Raw genomic sequence first — 19,866 nt, forward strand, 5'->3', positions numbered from 1 at the left:
TTTTGAAAAGCTATCACAAATATTTATAAGTTTTTAAAGTATTATACCAATATTTCAAAATATATCACAAAGATTTCAAAAGATTTCAAAGATTTCCGAGATTTTTCAAAATATTTGACCAAGATTTCAAAAATACAACAAAAATTTTTAAGTTTTCGAAAGGTTTCACAAATATTTACACAGATTAAAAAAATTTTCACAAAGATTTAAAAAATTTCCACGAAGATTTCAAAATAGATCACAAAGATTTCTAGGATATCAAAAGATTTCAGAGATATTTCAAAAGATTTTAAAGATATAACAAAAATGTTTAAGTTTTCAAAAATATTTACACGGGTTTAAAAAATTCCACAAAGATTCAAAAAGATTCCACAAGATTTCAAAATATATCACAAAATATTCTAAAATTTCAAAAAATTTTAAAGATTCTAGTAATATTTCAAAGATTTAACAAAGATTTCTCAAAGGGTTTCAAACATTACAAAAGAATTGAAAGAGATTTCGAGGTTTTGAAAAGGTATCACAAATATTTATAAGGTTTTAAAATATTTCATGAAGATTTCAAAATATATCACAAAGATTTCTAGGATTTCGAAAGATTTCAAAGATTTCAGAGATATTTCAAAAGATTTCAAAGATAAAACAAAAAATTTTAAGTTTTCAAAAGGTTTCACAAATATTTACACAGGTTTAAAAATTTCCACAAAGATTTAAAAAGACTCCACAAGGTTTCAAAAGATATCACAAAAAATTCTAGGATTTCAAAAGATTTTAAAGAGTTTCAAAGATTACAAAAGATTTTACAAAGATTTCAAGGTTTTTAAAAAGTTTCATAAATATCCACAAGGTTTAAAAAAATTCCACAAAGATTTCAAAAGGTTGAAAAAAATCTACAAAAGATTTTACAAGTTTCACAAAGATTTCAAAGATACTAATAATTTCACAGTTATTTCAAAAGGTTTTAAAATTTTCAGAACTATTTCATTGATTTTTAAAGATTCCACAAAGATCTAAGATATACTTAAAAATATTCCCAAATATTTCAAAGATTTCAAATTTTTCAACAGATTTTACACAGATTTCACTCCTCGTTATGAACTACCGATCCTGGCCTGGAAATCAAAAGTTCAAAATGCCAAAGAAAAAACAAAAATATAATTATTAATATTTTTAAAATTAGATATAAATAAGAAAACTTACTTCCACAGGAACCAGGCCTTGAACATTAATTACACAATGTGCAGCTGTTAATACGAAATTTTTTGAGATTAAAGATCCGCCACATAAATATTTTAAGGAACTATCATCACTTTTTCTTCCGTATCCTAAAGCGACCAAAAAAGGAAATTCGCCTGCGGATGCCGCTTTACCTCCAATAATGAAAGATTCAATTCCGATCGCTTCAATAATTTCAGTCTCAATCTGATGACAAGCTAAACAAAATGTTGATAAATTATTAAAATATTAAATAAAACAAATGATAAATATGTTATCTTAAAAAAAGGGCGCAATGATATATCTCCAAAATATCGCAATATTGTTGTTGAAAACCTGATTGACTCTTTATTGCTTAAAGTTGTTTTATGTCTTAAATTTGAAAGTTTGGAAATATAATCTACAAACAATTTCTTTCACTAAGAAAAAGCAGCATTTAAAAAAATTCATATAAAATAATAATTTCTAAGAAGACTCAAAATGTAAAAAATGTTTAGATACAGTTAGTTGTTTCAGTGGAAATGAATATTTTCAATTAAAAACCATTAAGAATCTTCATTTACAACAATTTTAGATTATGTTAACGTTTTACGAAATGGCCGGGTATTTTTAATCACAAACAATTAGATTTCAAAAATCACATTTTTTTTACAAATTGCATTTTTCGATTTTGATAGGCCTTCTTTTCACTCAGCGTTTTTAAAACAAAAATCATTACATTTTTAAGGTTCATAATTATTAAACAACCTTAGGTCACGTTAGAAAAATTATTTGAATTTGACCATATTTAGAATATTTCAATAATTTTGGATTTATATGTTAGTTTTTTAATTGGAAATTGGTAATTTTAATTTAAAATATTAGATTTTTAAAAAGATTTACAACTTTCAACAAATTCAGGTTATATTTGCGTTTTACACCATAAAAATTTGTATTTTAAAACAAAAATCATTATAGGTTTGAACAAAAGATTACAAATATTGAGCAGTTTCAGGTTATAATAACGTTTTTAACAAGAATTTTTTTTAACAAAAATCATAATAGTTTAAACAAGATTTTCAAGTTTTGAACAATTTCAGGTTATATTAACACTTTTCACAGAAAATTGTGCTTTTAAAACAAAAACCATTAGATTAGAAAGGCTTATATAATTTTTTAAATAAAATTAGGTCACGTTATTGCGATTTACACTAAAAATTGGTATTTCAAAACAAAAATCATTATAATTTAAACAAGATTTGCAATGTTTCCACAAATTCAGGATATATTAACAGTTACCATAAGAAATCGCTTATTTTAAGCAGAAATAATTTGATTTTAAAGATTTACAATTCCGCATAATCGGTAATTTTATTAAAACATTACATATTAAATTTCTAAGAATATTTACAATTTTCAACACCTTTAGGTTACGTAAGCGTTTTATATATTGAAAACTGATATTTTCAACATTATAATTTATTTATTACAAATTGTTGATGTTAAAATATTTTAACAATTTTGAATTATCTCAGTGTTTTTCGTTGGAAATTGGTAATTTTGAGAAAAAATTATATTTCAAAAAAAATTTACAACTTCTTAACAATTTCAGGTTATATTAACGTTCTTTATAGGAAATATTAAACAACAAAAAATATTATATTTAAAAGAATATTTACGATCCTCAACCATTTTTTATGTTATGTTAGTGTTTATCGTCTAAAATTGTCATTGTTAATAATAAATCATTAGATTTCAAAGAATCTTTACAATATTTAAACAATCAAAATTATATTTATATTTTTCGTCGGAAATTATTTTTTTTTACCAAGAATGCAACGTCTCATGGTGCCGGTTTAATCAAAAACAAAAAAATGGGCGGTCATTTATCGGTTTCTTTCCGGTCCGCAAACATTTTTCAATGTCAATGAAATTTTAAAAAAAACTTTAAAGCTAACAATTTTTCATTTGAATTAATGAAACCTGAGCTGCAAATGAAAGCACGCAAAGTGCTCAAACTTTTCAAATTAAAATTTCAAAGTTATAAATAATCTACACGTATTAAATGGAAGCTACTATCACTTTTAAACTGAACAATTTCGAATTAAATGCAGTTAAACTACCAAATAAATTGTTTTTAACTTTTATAAATTGTAGAGTTCAGATTCAGATTTAGTTCCAAAAATATAAATTCACATTATCATGTGAAATGCGTTAAATTGAAGAATCAATCAACGCATTTAAAAATTTGCAAAATTATATCATTTAAAATAATTTTAAGCAAGAAACAAAAATTGAACGATTACATTTTCTCATAAACTCAAAATGATTCCAAATTTTATTTAAAAATCTTGAAACATCTGCATGTTGTTTTACATTTTTTCCGAATTTTTAATTATTTTTGAAATTTTTTCTGAACTTCTGAACACCCTTTAAAATGATTCGATTTTGTCCTAATTTTTTTTTAACTCTGCCAAATTAAAAACATTTCCTTAAACTCTTCCAAGTTCGATTTTGATAATTTTGTAAATAATTCTAAATTTTTTTGAATATTTAATTAAAATGAACTTTGAAAAATAAAAAAATCATTTTCAATTTTCATAGCGAATATTTGTTATTCTTCTGAAGCCTTTCAAATTTCTTAAAAAGCTTCTAAATTTTTTGTTCGAAATCTGCCATATTTTATATTTTGTTTTAAATTAAGCCGTTGTTTAAATTATTTGAAATTTTAAAATAGAATTTTTTTAAAAATTCTAAATATTTCATCAATTTGCTAGAATTTTTTCCGACAATAATATATGTTCAATTTTTATATATACATCGAAATTCAACCATTTGACTTACAAATGAAATTTTTTGCTTAAATAGAACAATTAAAATTGTAACGTTCAAAATTTAGTTTTCAATATTTGACTATAATTACTGATTTTTAATAAACAGTGAGATATTTTTAAGTATTAGGTCATTCTTATTTTTCTTAACTAAAAAATTGCAAATTTAATGGTTTAAAAATTGAATACTTTAGACTAAAATTATTTGTGAATTTTAATACAAGCTTTTAATTATGAATATATTATTTTCAAGTTATTTTATAATCAAAAATAATTTATAAAGTTTCAATCGGGCGTTTACATTTGTTTAACTAATAAGACTTTCCAATTTAAATACTTTACATGATTTTTCACGTTAGAAACTATTCACTTTGTAAATCTTAAGGAACAGTTCAATTTTAAAATTCATTCTTAATTTATATTAGAGATGATCAACTGAAAATGTTTTTTGATCTCAAATCTTCAATTTAAAACGCTTCTAATTTTTAATGGCTTACTTCTTTGAAAATGAATTTTATAATTATTTAAATTAAAATGTACACTTAAAACATAAAATCTAAAATAAAAAATTTGTTAAAGTGAAGGAATTTCGAAATACGCATCCTAAACTGAATATCATAATTGAAAAAGATAACAATTTAACTAATTAATTAAAAAACAGTTGAAATCACAGTTGGACAGATTTTTTTCTATAAATTATCAAAAAATATTGTCATGTTAGATAATAGATACTATAAATGATAAAAATTTGATGTTAAAAATAATTTTATGCTTTAATTAAAAAAAATTCTTTTAAATATAATTTACCTGTATCAGCAATGCGAGAATGCAATTTTCCACCAATATTTAAGGGACAACAAACAACTTCTATCTCTTTCTCAAAATTACAGTGATCCCTAGATTCATGATTTCGATTCCCTTCATATGTTTCTTTTAACTTTTGAGGACACTTTGTTATATTTTTGCAGATTCCCTTTTCTTTATTTTCCAACTCACATAGTTCTCCTTCTAAAATAATGTTTATAAATCATTGCAAAGTTAGAATGTGAAGAACACTTTCATTAGAGTTGACATTTTTCTTATTTTTTTTAGTTTTAAAAACTGCAAAAAAATTACCGTAAAGCTCAAATCCAACAGTAAAAACAGCGACAGAAGTCATTATTATCAATATTTGCAGACATTCAAGATTTTGCAAAAATCGAAAATCCATTTTCATATTCTCATTAAAGTTCAACGTGCAATCCTAAAAATTTGAAATTAATTATTATTGAAAAATTACATTGTAAGAATTTTAATTTTTAAACTTACCTTCTTCAGTCTTGAAATATTCTACCTATCTGACATCAGCCACATATGGAACAATTCAGATTATTGAAAATCGAAAAGTCCTTAGTAAGACTTTAAAAATAATTTTAAATTTACAAATTGCAGTTTCTTTTTAAAGGTTGCTTACAATTGGTCAACACTAAAATGTAGAATTCGTACCGGCTGTTAAATAAGTAATATAACACACTATAGGTAGAAAAAAAGGGAAATTTCAAGATATTTGTAAATTTTAAAAAATGGGAATTTAAACATATTAATTAGAAGAAGAAGTTTATGTTAGCGATTTAAGAACCATTGGTATTGATCACTGGAGAAAATACTCTAAAGAAGTAATTTTGTTAATTTTTTTTATTTAAAGTGAAACAAGTCAAGGTTAATATGTAGCCTCTTGCGTGGGATGATCTGGTTAATCAACTTTATAGAACAAAGAACACTGACTTTCGACTACTTAATTATGTATCTGGTCAGTATACAATATATATTTATTATTTTTCTGAAAAGTGCCTAAGGCAATTTAAAAAAAGGTCGAAATCTTACGAGCATCGTCTAAAAAAAAGACCGCTACGACTTTTTCAGGGAATTCCCTGAAGCTTAAAATAAAGCGGAAAAAAATGCGGAATAAAAATAGAAATTTCTAAAGATAAAATAATTCAGCATACTTTAGTGGATTTCGGTTGTTTGTTGTTGTTAAAATAATCATTTTTCTTAGAAATGGCTCATAAAAGAACAGCCAGCTTTAAAAAAAAAACATTTTCAAATCTCAGGATGGCTGAAAACTTCCTTTTCAAAATTCCAAAATTTTTCCTTGACTATTAGTATTAAAAGACAAATTTTAAATCAAGCAGTTAAATTTTCGAACAAAAAATTACAAAAAAGATCAATTTTCGACCAAAATTTGCAACCAAAGAATTCAAGCAAGAAAGAAAATTTCATCCAATTGTTTGAAATTTCAAACCAAAAGACGAAATGTCTGTAACAGTTAAATTTTCAAACCGAAAATATAACGTTTCAAAAAAGGTAATTTTTATCGAAAAAGAGGTCTTTTCAAAATAAGAAGATTAGTTTACTGCTAAAAAGAAGAATATTTGACAAAATAGTACAATTTTCAATCAAAGCCTTCATAAAAAATTTGGTTTAGTTCCAATTTTACCGAATCAGTTGAATTGTCGATTTAAAAAGACAAATTTTCAATAAAATAGTTATACTTTCATCCTAAAACTTTAATTATCAACTAAAATGATGATTATTCAACTGCAATAGTGAAAATTTCACATAAGAAAATTAATTATCAACTTAAATGGAAACCAATTTTCAACTGAAATTATAAATCTTTAACAAAAATACAAACAATTTTTAAGCAGAGAGGTCCAGCCTGTCATTCTGAAAAAGATTAAATTTTTACTAAAACATTTGAACTTTCTACTAAGAAGGACGAATTTTGAGAAAAAAATAGTTTAATCTTTAACCAAGATAGAATTCAGATGAATTTTTACTAAGAAAAAGTTTTTAACCAAAATTTAGTTAAATTTTTAATCCAAAAAGAAATATTTTTAACAAAGCAGTAGAATTTTCTACCAAAAAACGTATCAATTTGTAAGAAAGTAGTTTTTCAACAAATAAATTAAACTTTCAACAAAATAGTTGAATTTTTAACCAAAAAGACGAATTTTAAGCTAAGAGATTAATTTTTTACCAAAAAGATGATTTTTCAAACAAATAGTTGAATTTTAAACCGAGAAAGATCAATGTTCGACCAAAAATGGAAAATATAATTTTTCATTTATACAAAATTAATTTCTAACAAAGAAAAACGAATTTTCGGCAAAATAGTCCAATTGACAACCAAAGAATTCTAGCAAGAAATAAAATTTCAATCAAATTTGTTGAAATTTCAATACAAAGAGCGAAATTTTTGTAAGACAGTTAAATTTTCGATCCGAAAATACAAAGTTTAAAAAAAAAGGATATTTTTGAAGTAAAATATGCCTTTTCAAACTAAGAAAGACGTATAATCGACAAAATAGTTCAATTTTAAATTCAAAGCCTTCATAACAAATTGTTTTTTAGTACAAATTTTACCTAAGTAGTTGAATGATCAATTTAAAAATACCAATTTTCAACAGAATAGTTACACTTTCATGTTAAAAGATGAATTATCAACTAAAATGATGATTACTCAACTGCAATGGTGGAATTTTTACATAAGAAAATAAATTCTCAACCAAAATGGCAAAGAATTTTCCACCAAAATTATAAATCTTTATTAAAAAACATACAAATAATTTTTAAACCGAGAGGTCCAACCTGTGGTTCTCCAAAAGATTAAATTCTTACTAAAACAGTTGATCTTTTAATTAAGAAGGATGAATTTTGAAAAAAAAATAGTTTAATCTTCAACCAAGAAAGAGTTCAGTTGAATTTTGAATAAAAAAAGTTTTTAACAAAAATTCAGTTTTTACGAATTTAGTTCAATTTTTAATCCAAAAAGAGAAATTTTCAACAAAGCAGTAGAATTCTCTACCAAAAAAAGGATCAATTTTTAAGAAAATAGTTTTTTAACAAATAAATTAAATTTTCAACAAAATAGTGGAATTTTTAACCAAAAAAACGAATTTTAAGCTAAGAGATTCATTTTCTACCAAAAAGATGATTTTTGAAACAAATAGTTGAATTTTAAACCGAGAAAGATCAATTTTTTATTTTTAGTACAACTTTTACCTAAGTAGTTGAATTGTCAATTTAAAAAGACCAATTTTCAACAAAATAGTTATGCTTTCATCCTAAAAGTTGAATTATCAACTAAAATGATGATTATTCAACTGTAATCGTGAAATTTTGCACATAAGAAAATTCATTATCAACCAAAATGAAAACGAGTTCTCAACTAAAATGTCCAATCTTTAATAATCAAACAAATAATTTTCAAACAAAGTAGTCTAACCAGTGATTCTAAAAAAAATTACATTTTTACTAAAACAGTGGAATTTTTAACTAAGAAGGACGGATTTTGAAAAAAAGTTTAATCTTCAATCAAGAAAGAGTTCAGTTGATTTTTTAATAACAAAAAGTTTTCAACAGAAATTTAGTTTTTACGAATTAAGTTAAAGTTTTAATAAAAAAAAGGAGAATCTTTTACCAAAAAAAGGATCAATTTTTAAGAAAGTAGTTTTTCAACAAATAGTTAAATATCAAACTGAGAAAGATCAATTTTCAATCAAAAACGTGAAATATCAATTTTAATTTATAAAAATTGATTTCTAACAAAGAAAAACGTATTTTCGACAAAATAATTCAATTTTCTATGTAAAATGTCTTTTTAAACTATGAAGATTAGTTTACTAGTAAAAAGACGAATAATCGTCAAAATAGTTTAATTTGTAAGCAGTCTTCAGAAAAAATGTTTAGTTCAAATTTTACCTAAGTAGTTGAGTTATTAACTAAAATGATGATTATTGAACTGGAACAGTGAAATTTTTACATGAGAAAATTAATTCTCAACCTAAATGAAAAAGAATTTTCAACTAACATAATAAATCTTTAACAAACAAATAATTATATAAGTGGTCCAACTAGTGGTTCTTAAAAAGATTACATTTTGACTAAAACAGTTAAATTTTCAACTAAGAAGGATGAATTTTGAAGAGCAACAACAAAAAAAGTTGAATTTACAACCAAGGAAAAGTTTAGTTGAATTTTTAACAGCAATGAATACGTTTTCAACAGAAAGTTAGTTTTTACCAATTTAGTTATGTTTTCAATCCAAAAAGACAAATTTTCAACAAAGTAGAATTTTTTGCACAAAAAAAAGATCAATTTTTAAGAAAATAGTTTTTAAGAAATAAGTTGAATTTTCAACAAAAATTTAATTTTCAAAAGAAAGTTAACTTTTTACCAATTTAGTTAAATTTTCAATTTAAAAAAACGAATTTTCAACCAAGCAGTTGAATTTTCGTCACAAAAAAGATTAATTTTTAAGAAAATAGTCTTTTAACAATTAAATTTAACGTAGTTTAAAAATAAAAAATTAATTTTGTAAATTAAAATTATATTTAAAAAGGGATTAAATTAAACTGAATACATTAATTTTCCACCAGAAGACGAATTTTGAAAAAAGTACATGAATTTTAAACGAAAAATTGAAAAGATAAATTTTCAGTAAAAAAATAATTTCCAAACAAGTTTTAAAAAATCGAACTTCGAATAAAAAATCAAATTTTCCAAAAAGTAGTCGAATTTTTACTCGCAGAAACCAATTTTCAACTAAAATGATGAATTTTCCAAACAAACAGACCAATTTTTTACACAAAAAATAGGTTTTTATCAGTCAAGAAATGAAAAAATGTCATCCAAATGGTTAATTCTTCGATCCAAGAGACGAAACTTCTGTGAGACAATTGAATATTCAAACCAAAAATAAGAATTGTCAAAAAAAAGAGTAATTTTTTAACCAAAAAAAAAGAGAAAATTTCAAGTCAAGAATAGTTTTCTGCTAAAAAATACTAATTTTGAACTAAGAAATGTCAATTTTCAACAAAAAATAATTTTTCGACAAAATAATACAATTTTTAATCAAAAAGTTAAAACTTCAACAAAATAATTCTTTTTTAAATTGTATACAACACTTGAATTTCCAAACAAATAATTAAATTTATAATTAAAAATTTTTATTTTGAACTAAGAAAGATCAATTTTCAACCAAAAATAAAAAAGTTACCTTATCAGTATAAATATGAATTTTTAAGAAAACAAAATAAGTTTTTGACAAAATAATTAAATTTTCATTCAAAGAGATAAAAAACTTCAAAAAAATAATTTTTTAAAATGTTAAAATTTAAAAAAAAATTAATTCAACCCGCCGTTCTAAAAAAGATTCAATTTGCACTACAACATTTTAATTTTCAACAACAAATTGAATTTTAACAAAAACATAATTTTTTAACAATTTAGTTCGATTTCATTTGAAGACAAATTTTCAACGAAATCGCTGAATTTGAAAAGAATTTTTAACTAACAATTATTATTATTTTGAACTAAGATCAATTTTCAATCAAAAATAACAAAGATACCTTATCAGTAAAAACATTAATTTCTAAAAAAAAAGTTTTCGACAAAATAATTAAAGGTTCAATCAGAGATAAAACTTCAAAAAAATAAATTTAAAAAAGTTAAAATTCAAACCAAGTGGTTGTAATGTTAATTTTTTTAAATTAAAAAAGTATAATAGGCCATTTTTGACCAATTTTGAACAAAATAGTTGAAGTTGAAAACTAAAAAAATAATAATAATTTTTAAACAAGCTAGTTCAACTCGTCGTTTCAAAAAAGATTAAATTTGTACTACAGCAGGTGAATTTTCAACAACACATTGTTTTTTTAACATAAACATAATTTTTTAACAATTTAGTTAAACTTCAAACTAAAAAACGAGTTTTCAACTAAAAACTATTATTATTTTCAACTAAGAAAGACCAATTTTCAACAAAAAATAAATTTTTTTGGCAAAATAATTAAATTTTCAATAAAAGAGATAAAACTTCAGATAAATCAAATTAAAAAAAAAGTTTAAATACTACCCAAGTATTTGAATTGTCAATTTTTTGAATTAAAAAATTGAAAATAGTTCTTTTTGACTAATTTTCAACAAAATAGTTGAACTTGAAAACTAAAAAAAAAAATAATTTCAAAACAAATTAGATCAACCCGTCGTTTCAAAGAAGATTCAATTTGTACTACAGTAGTTGAATTTTCAACAACAAATAATTTGTTTACAAAAACATAATTTTTGAACAATTTTGTTAAATTTCAACCTAAAAAGACGAATTTTCAACAAAACAGCTGAATGTTCAAACAAATAATTAAATTTTCATCTAAAAATTATTATTATTTTTAAGTAAGAAAGATCAATTTTCAACAAAAAAGTGACCTTATCGGTAAAAACATTAATTTTTAACAAACGAAAACAAAAAGTTTTAGACAAAATAATTAAATTTTCAATCGAAGAGATAAAACTTCAACAAAATAAATTTTTAAAAGTTAAAATTCTACCCAAGTAGTTAAATTGTCAATTTTTTTAAATAAAAAAATTGAAAATAGGCCTTTTTAACCAATTTTCAACAAAATAGTTGAACTTGAAAACTAAAAAATAATTATAATAATTTTTAAACAAACTAGTTCAACCCTTCGTTTCAAAAAAGATTAAATTTGTACTACAGCAGGTGAACTTTCAACAACAAATAGATTTGTAACAAAAACATAATGTTTTAACAATTTAGCTAAGCTGTATCCTAAAAGACGATTTTCAACAAAACAGCTGAATTTTCAAACAAATAATTAAATTTTCAACTAAAAATCATTATTATTTCCAACTAAGAAAGATCAATTTTCAACAAAATAATTACATTTTTAAGCAAATAGATAAGGCTTCTACAAACTAAATTACAAAAAATAGTTTAATGTCTACCCAAGTAGTTGAATTGTCAATTTTTTTAAATTAAAAAATTGAAAATAGGTCTTTTTGACCAATTTTCAACAAAATAGTTGAATTTTCAAACAAATAATTAAATTTGTAACTTAAAATATAATCATCACGAGGAAGTAACTGAAAAAAATAAATATAAATACAAGGCAAAATAAATTACCGACGAGAATAAAACAACTTAAAATGAAAAATCTTCGTCTTATACTTGGGAGTTATTTAAAGTGCCTCTTGCTGTAATTCCTAGACCTTTACAAGATTTTTTTAAAATCTCTGAAATAAAACCTAATATTAAATTTAAAATGTTGTGCAGAAATTTTAATTCTTTAAATCTATTCTCCACAAAACTGGTCTACAAAAAATAAAAATCTTGAATATTTTTTGAGTTCATTCTGAACCTATTAAACATCTTACTAAACTTGTGCCGAATCTAGATTTTTATTTCAACAAGTGAAAGAAACACACTAACTTCAAATAATTTACAAAAATTGCTCTAGGGAAATATTCCGTCACTGCGTGATTTCGATTTAAAAAACATAAAAAGCACAGTTTGAACGCATATTTAAAATGATTTCATTTATTACCTCAAAATAGATGTTCAACATTAGCAACGAATAAGATAATCCTAAATTTCCGTATGCCTAGTCAGCGGATATTGAAAGAAAACTTGAATCTGTTTGATTTTCTTTTTAATGTATAAGAAGATAATATTGACATAAAAAATCTATAAATTAGGGGATGTTGGCTAGGTAATCCTTGACATTAGAGGGGTCTAATCTTCGAAAACCGTTAGCATCACAGATACCAACTTCGATGTTATCAGCAGTCATCTGACCTTCAAAGCCCTCCTTCAGAGTCAAAATGGCAGTGTGAACGGCGTCGTCCAGCTCTAAATCTTCGCTGTATCGTTTCTCAAGGAAAGTCTTGCCATTGATGAAGTTTTTTCCCATTGCTGTTGCCTTCCACGCAAAATACGCACCCGACGGATCACACTGGAAGAGATAAGGTCTTCCATTGTCCCATCCACAGATCAGCAGAGATACGCCGAAGGGTCGCACGCCTCTGTAATCAAAAATTAAATTTCAGTGGGGATACTTATGAAATAACAGAGACCACAGCACACAGTTCAAGGACTACAAGACTACAATTCTTGACCAATTTTGATGTTTTTTTTAAATGCTCAGAATTAAATCATGCAGAACAACAAAAAACTTTATGTAGATTAAAAATGCCTAAATATTTCGTATAACTAGTATTAAGAATGGAAAATAACCATTAGTAAACAATTACCACTATTATAAATATTCTAATAAACAAATTATGTTATTTTACTTTTTTCGAAGATGTTTTTCTCATCAACCAACTTTCAAATTCATTCTAAATCATAATAAATAGCTGCAAAAAAATATAAATGTTAAATATTTTTATTGTTAATAACAATATTAAGGTAAACCGACCATTACTGGGACAACGTAAAAAGTATTTCCAATACTGGGACAATAATAAATATATTTGAGTATCTTTTATATTCCAACATAAATGATAAAAGTAAAAATGTTCTGTGAATGAACTGCTACAAAATTCGCCATTTTTTTTTTGTATTTCAAAACTTTCCGCATAACTTTTACAGCATTGTGTTATTGAAATTTCCTGTAGTAAAAAAAAAGTAATGTTTGTGCACATTTTTGATACGTTAAAGAAAAAAATTCATAACTTTATTATCGATTTTATTCGATAAATATTATCAATATTTTAATGTCCCGCATTTGTTAGTGATATATTAAAAATATTTCTTATGAGACACAAACCTTGCCGTTTAATTGATTATTTATTCTAAAAAAGTAGTTCAAAGTAGTTTATTGAAACCTACAATTCTATCCTCAAAGTTTTCCAACTGCTTAGGTAAGTCAGAGAGGTAAGTAATGTAATATAGTATCCCATAAATTTAATTTTTCAATAAAAATTAGCAAGTATGCGTTAAAATTTAATATTATAGATTTATATGAAATATTATAAATATTAATAAAATTAATATTGAATATTTATATTTTCAAATTAAAAATATAACTGTTTTGAAGAAAACTCATCTTTTTGGCTTGAAAATTCAACACTTTGTTTAAATTTTTTTATTTCTTGACTGAAAAATGGTTTTTCATTAAAATTTGAACTATTTTCTTGAAAATTCGTCTTTTTTGTTTGAAAACGTTTTTTTAACGTCTTTTTAATTATAAATTTCATCTTTTTTGAGAAAAAAAGGCAACTGTGGTTGAAAATTAATCTGTTTAGGATGAGGCTTCAGCAGTTTGATTGGACATTCTTTTTTTTTTAATTAATTCGACTGCTTTCAATATGTAATTAAAATCTTTTTTGGTTAAAATATCAACTATTATATTTTTTGCTCAGAATTTAACTTTTTTGATTAACCTAATACTTAAATTTTCTAACAAAGTCTTGAATTTTAAAATAAAAAAAGACTAATTTTCTACCGAAAAAATATAATAGTTGATATTTAATACAAAAAATGTTTTAATTATAAATTAAACATTACACGATTTTTTATTAAAAAAAGAAAAATATTTCAACTAAATTGCCGATTTTTTTACCATAATAATATAATTTTCAACAAAACAGTTGCATTTTTCTCACAAAAAAAATGTAATTTAGAATTAAAATCATAAATTTTCGAACTAAAAAGACAAATTTTCCAAAAATAGTTGAAATATTGATCAAAACAGATTTTTCAGTCAATAAAATTTTCAACCATATAATAAAATTTGTAATAAAAAAATAATTAAAATTGTTTCAATCCTTTTTTAAATTTATATATTAACTTGAATTAAGATGAATTGTAATTCAAAATGTACTACAAAACAGTTTAATTTGCCAGTGAATCGATAATATTAATCTATAATATTAAATTTTAATGCATACTTACTGATTTTATTAAAAAATTAAATTTATAAATTATTATTAAATTACTTACCTAAGCAGTTGGCAAAATTAGAGGTTCGAATTAGAGGTTTCAATAAACTACTTTGAACAACTTTTTTAGAATAAATAATTAAACGGTAATCATAATCCATTTTTGCTTTTTAATGTATTCTGTAAGAAATTATCTGACTAGCTTAAAAAATATCCATTTATATTAATTGACTATAAAATTAATAATGTATTTTTTGTTCTAATCGATGAAATAATGTCTTAGCCACTTATTATACGGTCTTTGAACAAAAAATTCCAATTCCCCATTTTAAAATTGTGTTTATGTGGGTTAGCTTTTCCTAACTGTCCCAGTAATGGTCAGTTTACCTGCTAAACAAATTCAAGAATTTATCATAGAGAAATTCGTCAAAGAGAATTGTGAATTAGAAACAAAATATAAAAGAAAAACTATTTTGAGATGTTATTTTGCTGTACTATGATACTCTATTAGAAAAATTCCTTCCTTCAATGAATCTCATTGGAATTGTTTTTAATTTGAATTCTTGTAAGAATTCTTTTTCACAAAAACAGAATTATTTGGCTAGTCAAAATACTCTTTTTGAGACAAATGAAAATCCGCTTAACCCTAGATTTAAGAGAAAATTTAATTTGTGTCAACAGACATCACAAAAGAGTCGCAATTCTCTGTTATTATTTAATAATAATTTTAATGCATAATTACTGGGAAAGTTACTTAATTAAGTACTACTATCGAGATGCATTAAAATAATAATGACAAAAAAACCGCTTATTCAGTCACAAAACTTGCTACATATGACTGTTTATTTAAAAACATTGTTAATAATAATAACGAGTTACTGTCACACTTTCTTGATAAATTATAACCACTTAGGAAACTGCAACATGATTTAGCGGAAAAAATAATCTCTTCCTATGGAAAACGCTAACATTTTTAATTTGTTTATAATATTGTTATTAACAACAAAAATATTTAACAGATATATTTTTCTGCAGCTATTTCTTATAACTTAGAATTAATTTGAAAGTTGGTTAATGAGAAAAACAATACTTTCGAAAAAAATACAATTTGCTTATTAGAATATTTATAATAATGATCATTGTTAACTAATGGGTATTTTTCATTTCTAATACGCAGTGGCTCAATTTGAGATAAAAGAAGGGATTAAAATGAGATTTAGTTCAATATTAACAACTTTTTATGTCGTATAGATATCTCGTGAATATTGGACAAAAAGCGCCTTTTCTTTAAAAAGTTTTCAAGTTTATTCTTTTCAGAACCAGGGTGTCCGATTCAGTTTCAAACATATAAATCCATATTATCATTTTCAATGCTCTAAATTGGATAATATATTTTTTAAAATTTTAATTAAAAAAAATTATAGTATTTTAAATAATTTCAAGCTAGAAAAATTAAAACTTGAACGATTACATTTTTTTAACTGAAAAATCTTTACATTAGAACTTGAATTATTTTTACTTTAAATCGTTTAGATATCCTTAAAAAGCTTTAAAACTATTATTAAATTTTTTCATACCTTCTAAATATCTTTCAAAATTATTCGACTTTCAAAGAATTTTTAAAAATAAAAATCATTTTCAATTTTTTTAGAAATCTTAAGAAAATGTTTTCATTCTTTTGAAGCCTTTCACAATTCTTAAAATCTTAGATTTTTTGTTTAAAATCTGAAAAAATCTATATTTTGTTTTAAATTAGGTAGTGGGTATTTGCACAGGAATTTTTGTACGAATAATGGGATTTTGTCGGAACAAAAACTTTGTTTAAATTATTTGAAATCATCACAAGTTTTAAATTAATTTTGAATCTTTTCAAAACCTCGAAATATATCTTAAAATTGTTCAAAATGTTCTACAAATAATAAGTGTTTAATTGTTATCAATACATCAAAATTTAACGGTTTCACTTACAAATTAATAATTTTTGAAATATAACAATTAAAATCATAACGTTCAAGTTCAAAAGCTCCTTGAAATTTTAACGATTCAAGGCTTTCTATTTCAAACAATTCAATTAAAATTATTTACATTTTTTGTAAGACTAAGGCTTTTGAATAGAACCAGTTTAATTATTAAAGCTTAAACCTGGAAATTCTTAAATTTAGAACGGATTTAGAATCGTCTTAACAAAGCAATTAATGTTCACTTTTTGATACTTGCAGGCCTCACAGTCCCTATGGGGTACAATATAGGGATCAAAAGGTACTTTTTGTCGCGGTCATAGGGTATTTTTGCGCGCTAAAAGGGTATCGAATTTAGGATAAATTCAAAAGATTTCGGAACCATTTATTTTACATTCAAAAGAATTTGAATGAATTGGTAAAAATGTTTTTAAAAAAGTTCAAATGATTTCCGTGAAACGTAATTGAATTTAGAGAAATTTAAGATCAAAAAGAAGAATTCAACGAAATTCATAAAAATTCCAAGTGAATTCAAAAAAATTAAATGAATTTAAGACAACTTAAAAAAAATTAATGGCATTCAGTAACTTTGAAATCAGCGCAGCAAAATTCAAGGAATTTTAAAAAATTTGATGAAATGCCTAAGTATTCGAGGTAAGGTGAATAGTCTTCAGGATCAATTAAATAAAAACTTTTTAAAATGCACTTAATTAAGTAGAATTGAGTGAATTTAGAAGGATTCAAGTAAATTAAAAAATTCAAGAGAATTCCAATGAATTTAAAAGAGTTCAAGTTGAATTCCAAGAAAAATTTCAAGTCTTTTCAAATCTTTGAAACCCTACTAATTTCTAATACAAGAAGTGACTAATGATTACAAATTGGGTAAAATTAATTAAACCCCTGGAAATCCCTTGAAATTGTTTAAATCTCTTGAAAATGCCTAGTGAAATATATTAAACTATTGAAATATATCAAACATTTCTGGGAATATTTTAAATTTTCCTAAAATATTTCGAAATCTTTGATATTTTTTTAAAGCCCTTGAAACTTTTTAAAGCACTTAAAAACTCCAAAGATTTGACAAAAATACGTTAAAATATTTCAAATCCTTTCATCATTTTATCAATTGTTTCTCAGGATCAATTATATTAAAACTTTTAAAAATTAAAAACAAATCCATTGAATTAAGTGAAAAAGAGTAAATTTATAGAAATTCAAGTGAATTAAAAAACTTTCAATGAATTCACAAAATTCAAGAGAATTCCATGGAATTTAGGATGAATTTCAAATCTTGAAAAACCAACAAAATACCTCACATCTCATGAATAAATTCTTTAAAAATCATAAAAATATTATAAAATTCCGTTATATTCTATGATATTTTCTGAAAGCATGGGAAATGTTTTTAAATACATTGATAGTTTTAAAATTCCTTGAAATCCTCGGAAAGCTGATAAAATAACTTGAAATCTTTCATAATATTTTAAAACCTTATACGTCCTAAGAAAAACCCTAAAATATTAAAAATTCCTTAAAATTTTTGAAATCTATTAAAAATTTCTCGGAACCTTTATAAATACCCTGAAATATTTCAAAGATTGCAAGACAATTCAAAAATAGATATAGACCTAAAATGAATAGTGATTAATCCACGAATTAACGTATTGAATGAAAAGTGACCAATGTGTTCTTTTCATTCAGGGTGGCCGTTTTAATAGAAGAAAAAAATTGCCGATCATTTCCCGGTTCGCAAACATTTTTCACGGTCAATGAAATTTAAAAAATCAAACTATATTCTAAACATTTTTCCATTTAAAGTAATAAACAACAAATTAAAGCATTCAAAGTGGCATCCTTGAATTCTAAACTTTAAAACTTAAAGTTAAAAAGTTTTTCAATTAAAAAATGGTGTATTCAAATGCTCAAAAATTTACACGTACAAAATTAAAGGTAGTAACACTTTTCAATTAAACAATATTAAATGAAATTCAAATAAACTGCAAACTTTAGAACTTTTATAAATTATAGAGTGCAAAGATTCAGATTAAGTTCAAAAAATATAAATCTAAGTACGCATTTTCAATACTTTAAATTAAAGAATCAAGCAATGAACTTTAAAAATGTTCAAAATGACATTATTTTAAGTAATTTTAAGCTAGACACATTAAAAATGGAAAAAAATAATTTTTTTCAACTTAACAGTTTGTAAATTAGAAGTTAAATTATTTTAATTTTAAATAGTTTAGGCATCCTTCAAAAGCTTTAAAATGTTATTTCAAAATCTTGAGAAATCTAGAAGTGATTTTAAGTTTGTCCAAATCAAAAATAATATTAGAATTTTTTTTAGGAACTTTTAAATATATTTTAAAATGAATAGAATTTTTTCTATAACTTTTAAAAAATACTGCAAATTAAAAAAGAATCCTTAAAATTTGAATTTATAAATAAAAATAGAACATCTATTATTTGTGAAAAAAACAAGAGTAATTTTAAGAGATATTTAGAAGTTTTAAAAAGATTCGAATTAAATTTAGAACTTTAAACAATTTCAAATAATTACAGCCGAATTTAAAATAAAATGTAGATTTTTGCAGATTTCAAACAAAAAATTTATAATTTTTTTAAGAATTGTGAAAGACTTTGAAAGAATAAACATTTTCTTAAGATTCTTAGCAAAATTGAAAATGATTTTTAACTTTGAAAAATTATTGTGACAGAAAATTTAAGAAGATTTCAAGAGATTTCAAAAATTATCAAAGAAGGATCTGGAAGATTTTAAGGATTTTTTTTTTAATTTGCAGGATTTTCCAAGAATTTTAGGGAAAAATCGATTAATTTTAAAATATATTTAGAAGTTCTGGAAAAAATGTTAAAACATTTCATTTAAATTACTTGAAATCATTTCCTTTTTTAAATTAATTTTGAATCTTTTCAAAACTTCTAAATATCTATTAAAATTATTAAAATTTTGTCTGCAAGTATTAAGTGTTCAATTGTTATTTATACGGCAAAATTGAACAATTTCACTTACAAATTAAACACTTTTCAAATAGAACAATTAAAATTTTAACGCTAAAAGCTCTTCGAAATTCTAGAGATTCAAAGCTTTCTATGTAAAACTATGTAAAATATGTAAAATTCTAAAAATATTCTAAAAATAT

The 19,866-nt window shown here is 23.4% G+C and overlaps 2 protein-coding genes across 2 annotated transcripts in view; both read right to left on the reverse strand.

Annotated features, from left to right (window-relative positions):
* The window catches only part of LOC117167930 (serine protease snake-like), a 12,892-nt gene extending 7,156 nt beyond the window's left edge, over positions 1–5,736 (reverse strand). Inside the window, exons 1-4 of the mRNA XM_033353178.1 lie at positions 5,334–5,736; positions 5,142–5,268; positions 4,833–5,033; positions 1,201–1,433 (exon numbers count right to left, since the gene is read on the reverse strand). Of these exons, the coding sequence (XP_033209069.1) occupies positions 1,201–1,433; positions 4,833–5,033; positions 5,142–5,241 (534 nt within the window). The 5' untranslated portion in view covers positions 5,242–5,268; positions 5,334–5,736. The remainder of the gene's footprint in view (positions 1–1,200; positions 1,434–4,832; positions 5,034–5,141; positions 5,269–5,333) is intronic.
* Positions 5,737–12,377: 6,641 nt separating this feature from the next.
* LOC117168128 (proteasome subunit alpha type-2) overlaps positions 12,378–19,866 on the reverse strand; it is a 12,489-nt gene continuing 5,000 nt past the window's right edge. The window contains exon 3 of the mRNA XM_033353540.1: positions 12,378–12,887. Within this exon, the coding sequence (XP_033209431.1) occupies positions 12,557–12,887 (331 nt within the window). The 3' untranslated portion in view covers positions 12,378–12,556. The remainder of the gene's footprint in view (positions 12,888–19,866) is intronic.

The sequence above is a fragment of the Belonocnema kinseyi genome, chromosome 2 (genome assembly GCF_010883055.1).
Source record: "Belonocnema kinseyi isolate 2016_QV_RU_SX_M_011 chromosome 2, B_treatae_v1, whole genome shotgun sequence".
NCBI classification, from domain to species: domain Eukaryota; kingdom Metazoa; phylum Arthropoda; class Insecta; order Hymenoptera; family Cynipidae; genus Belonocnema; species Belonocnema kinseyi.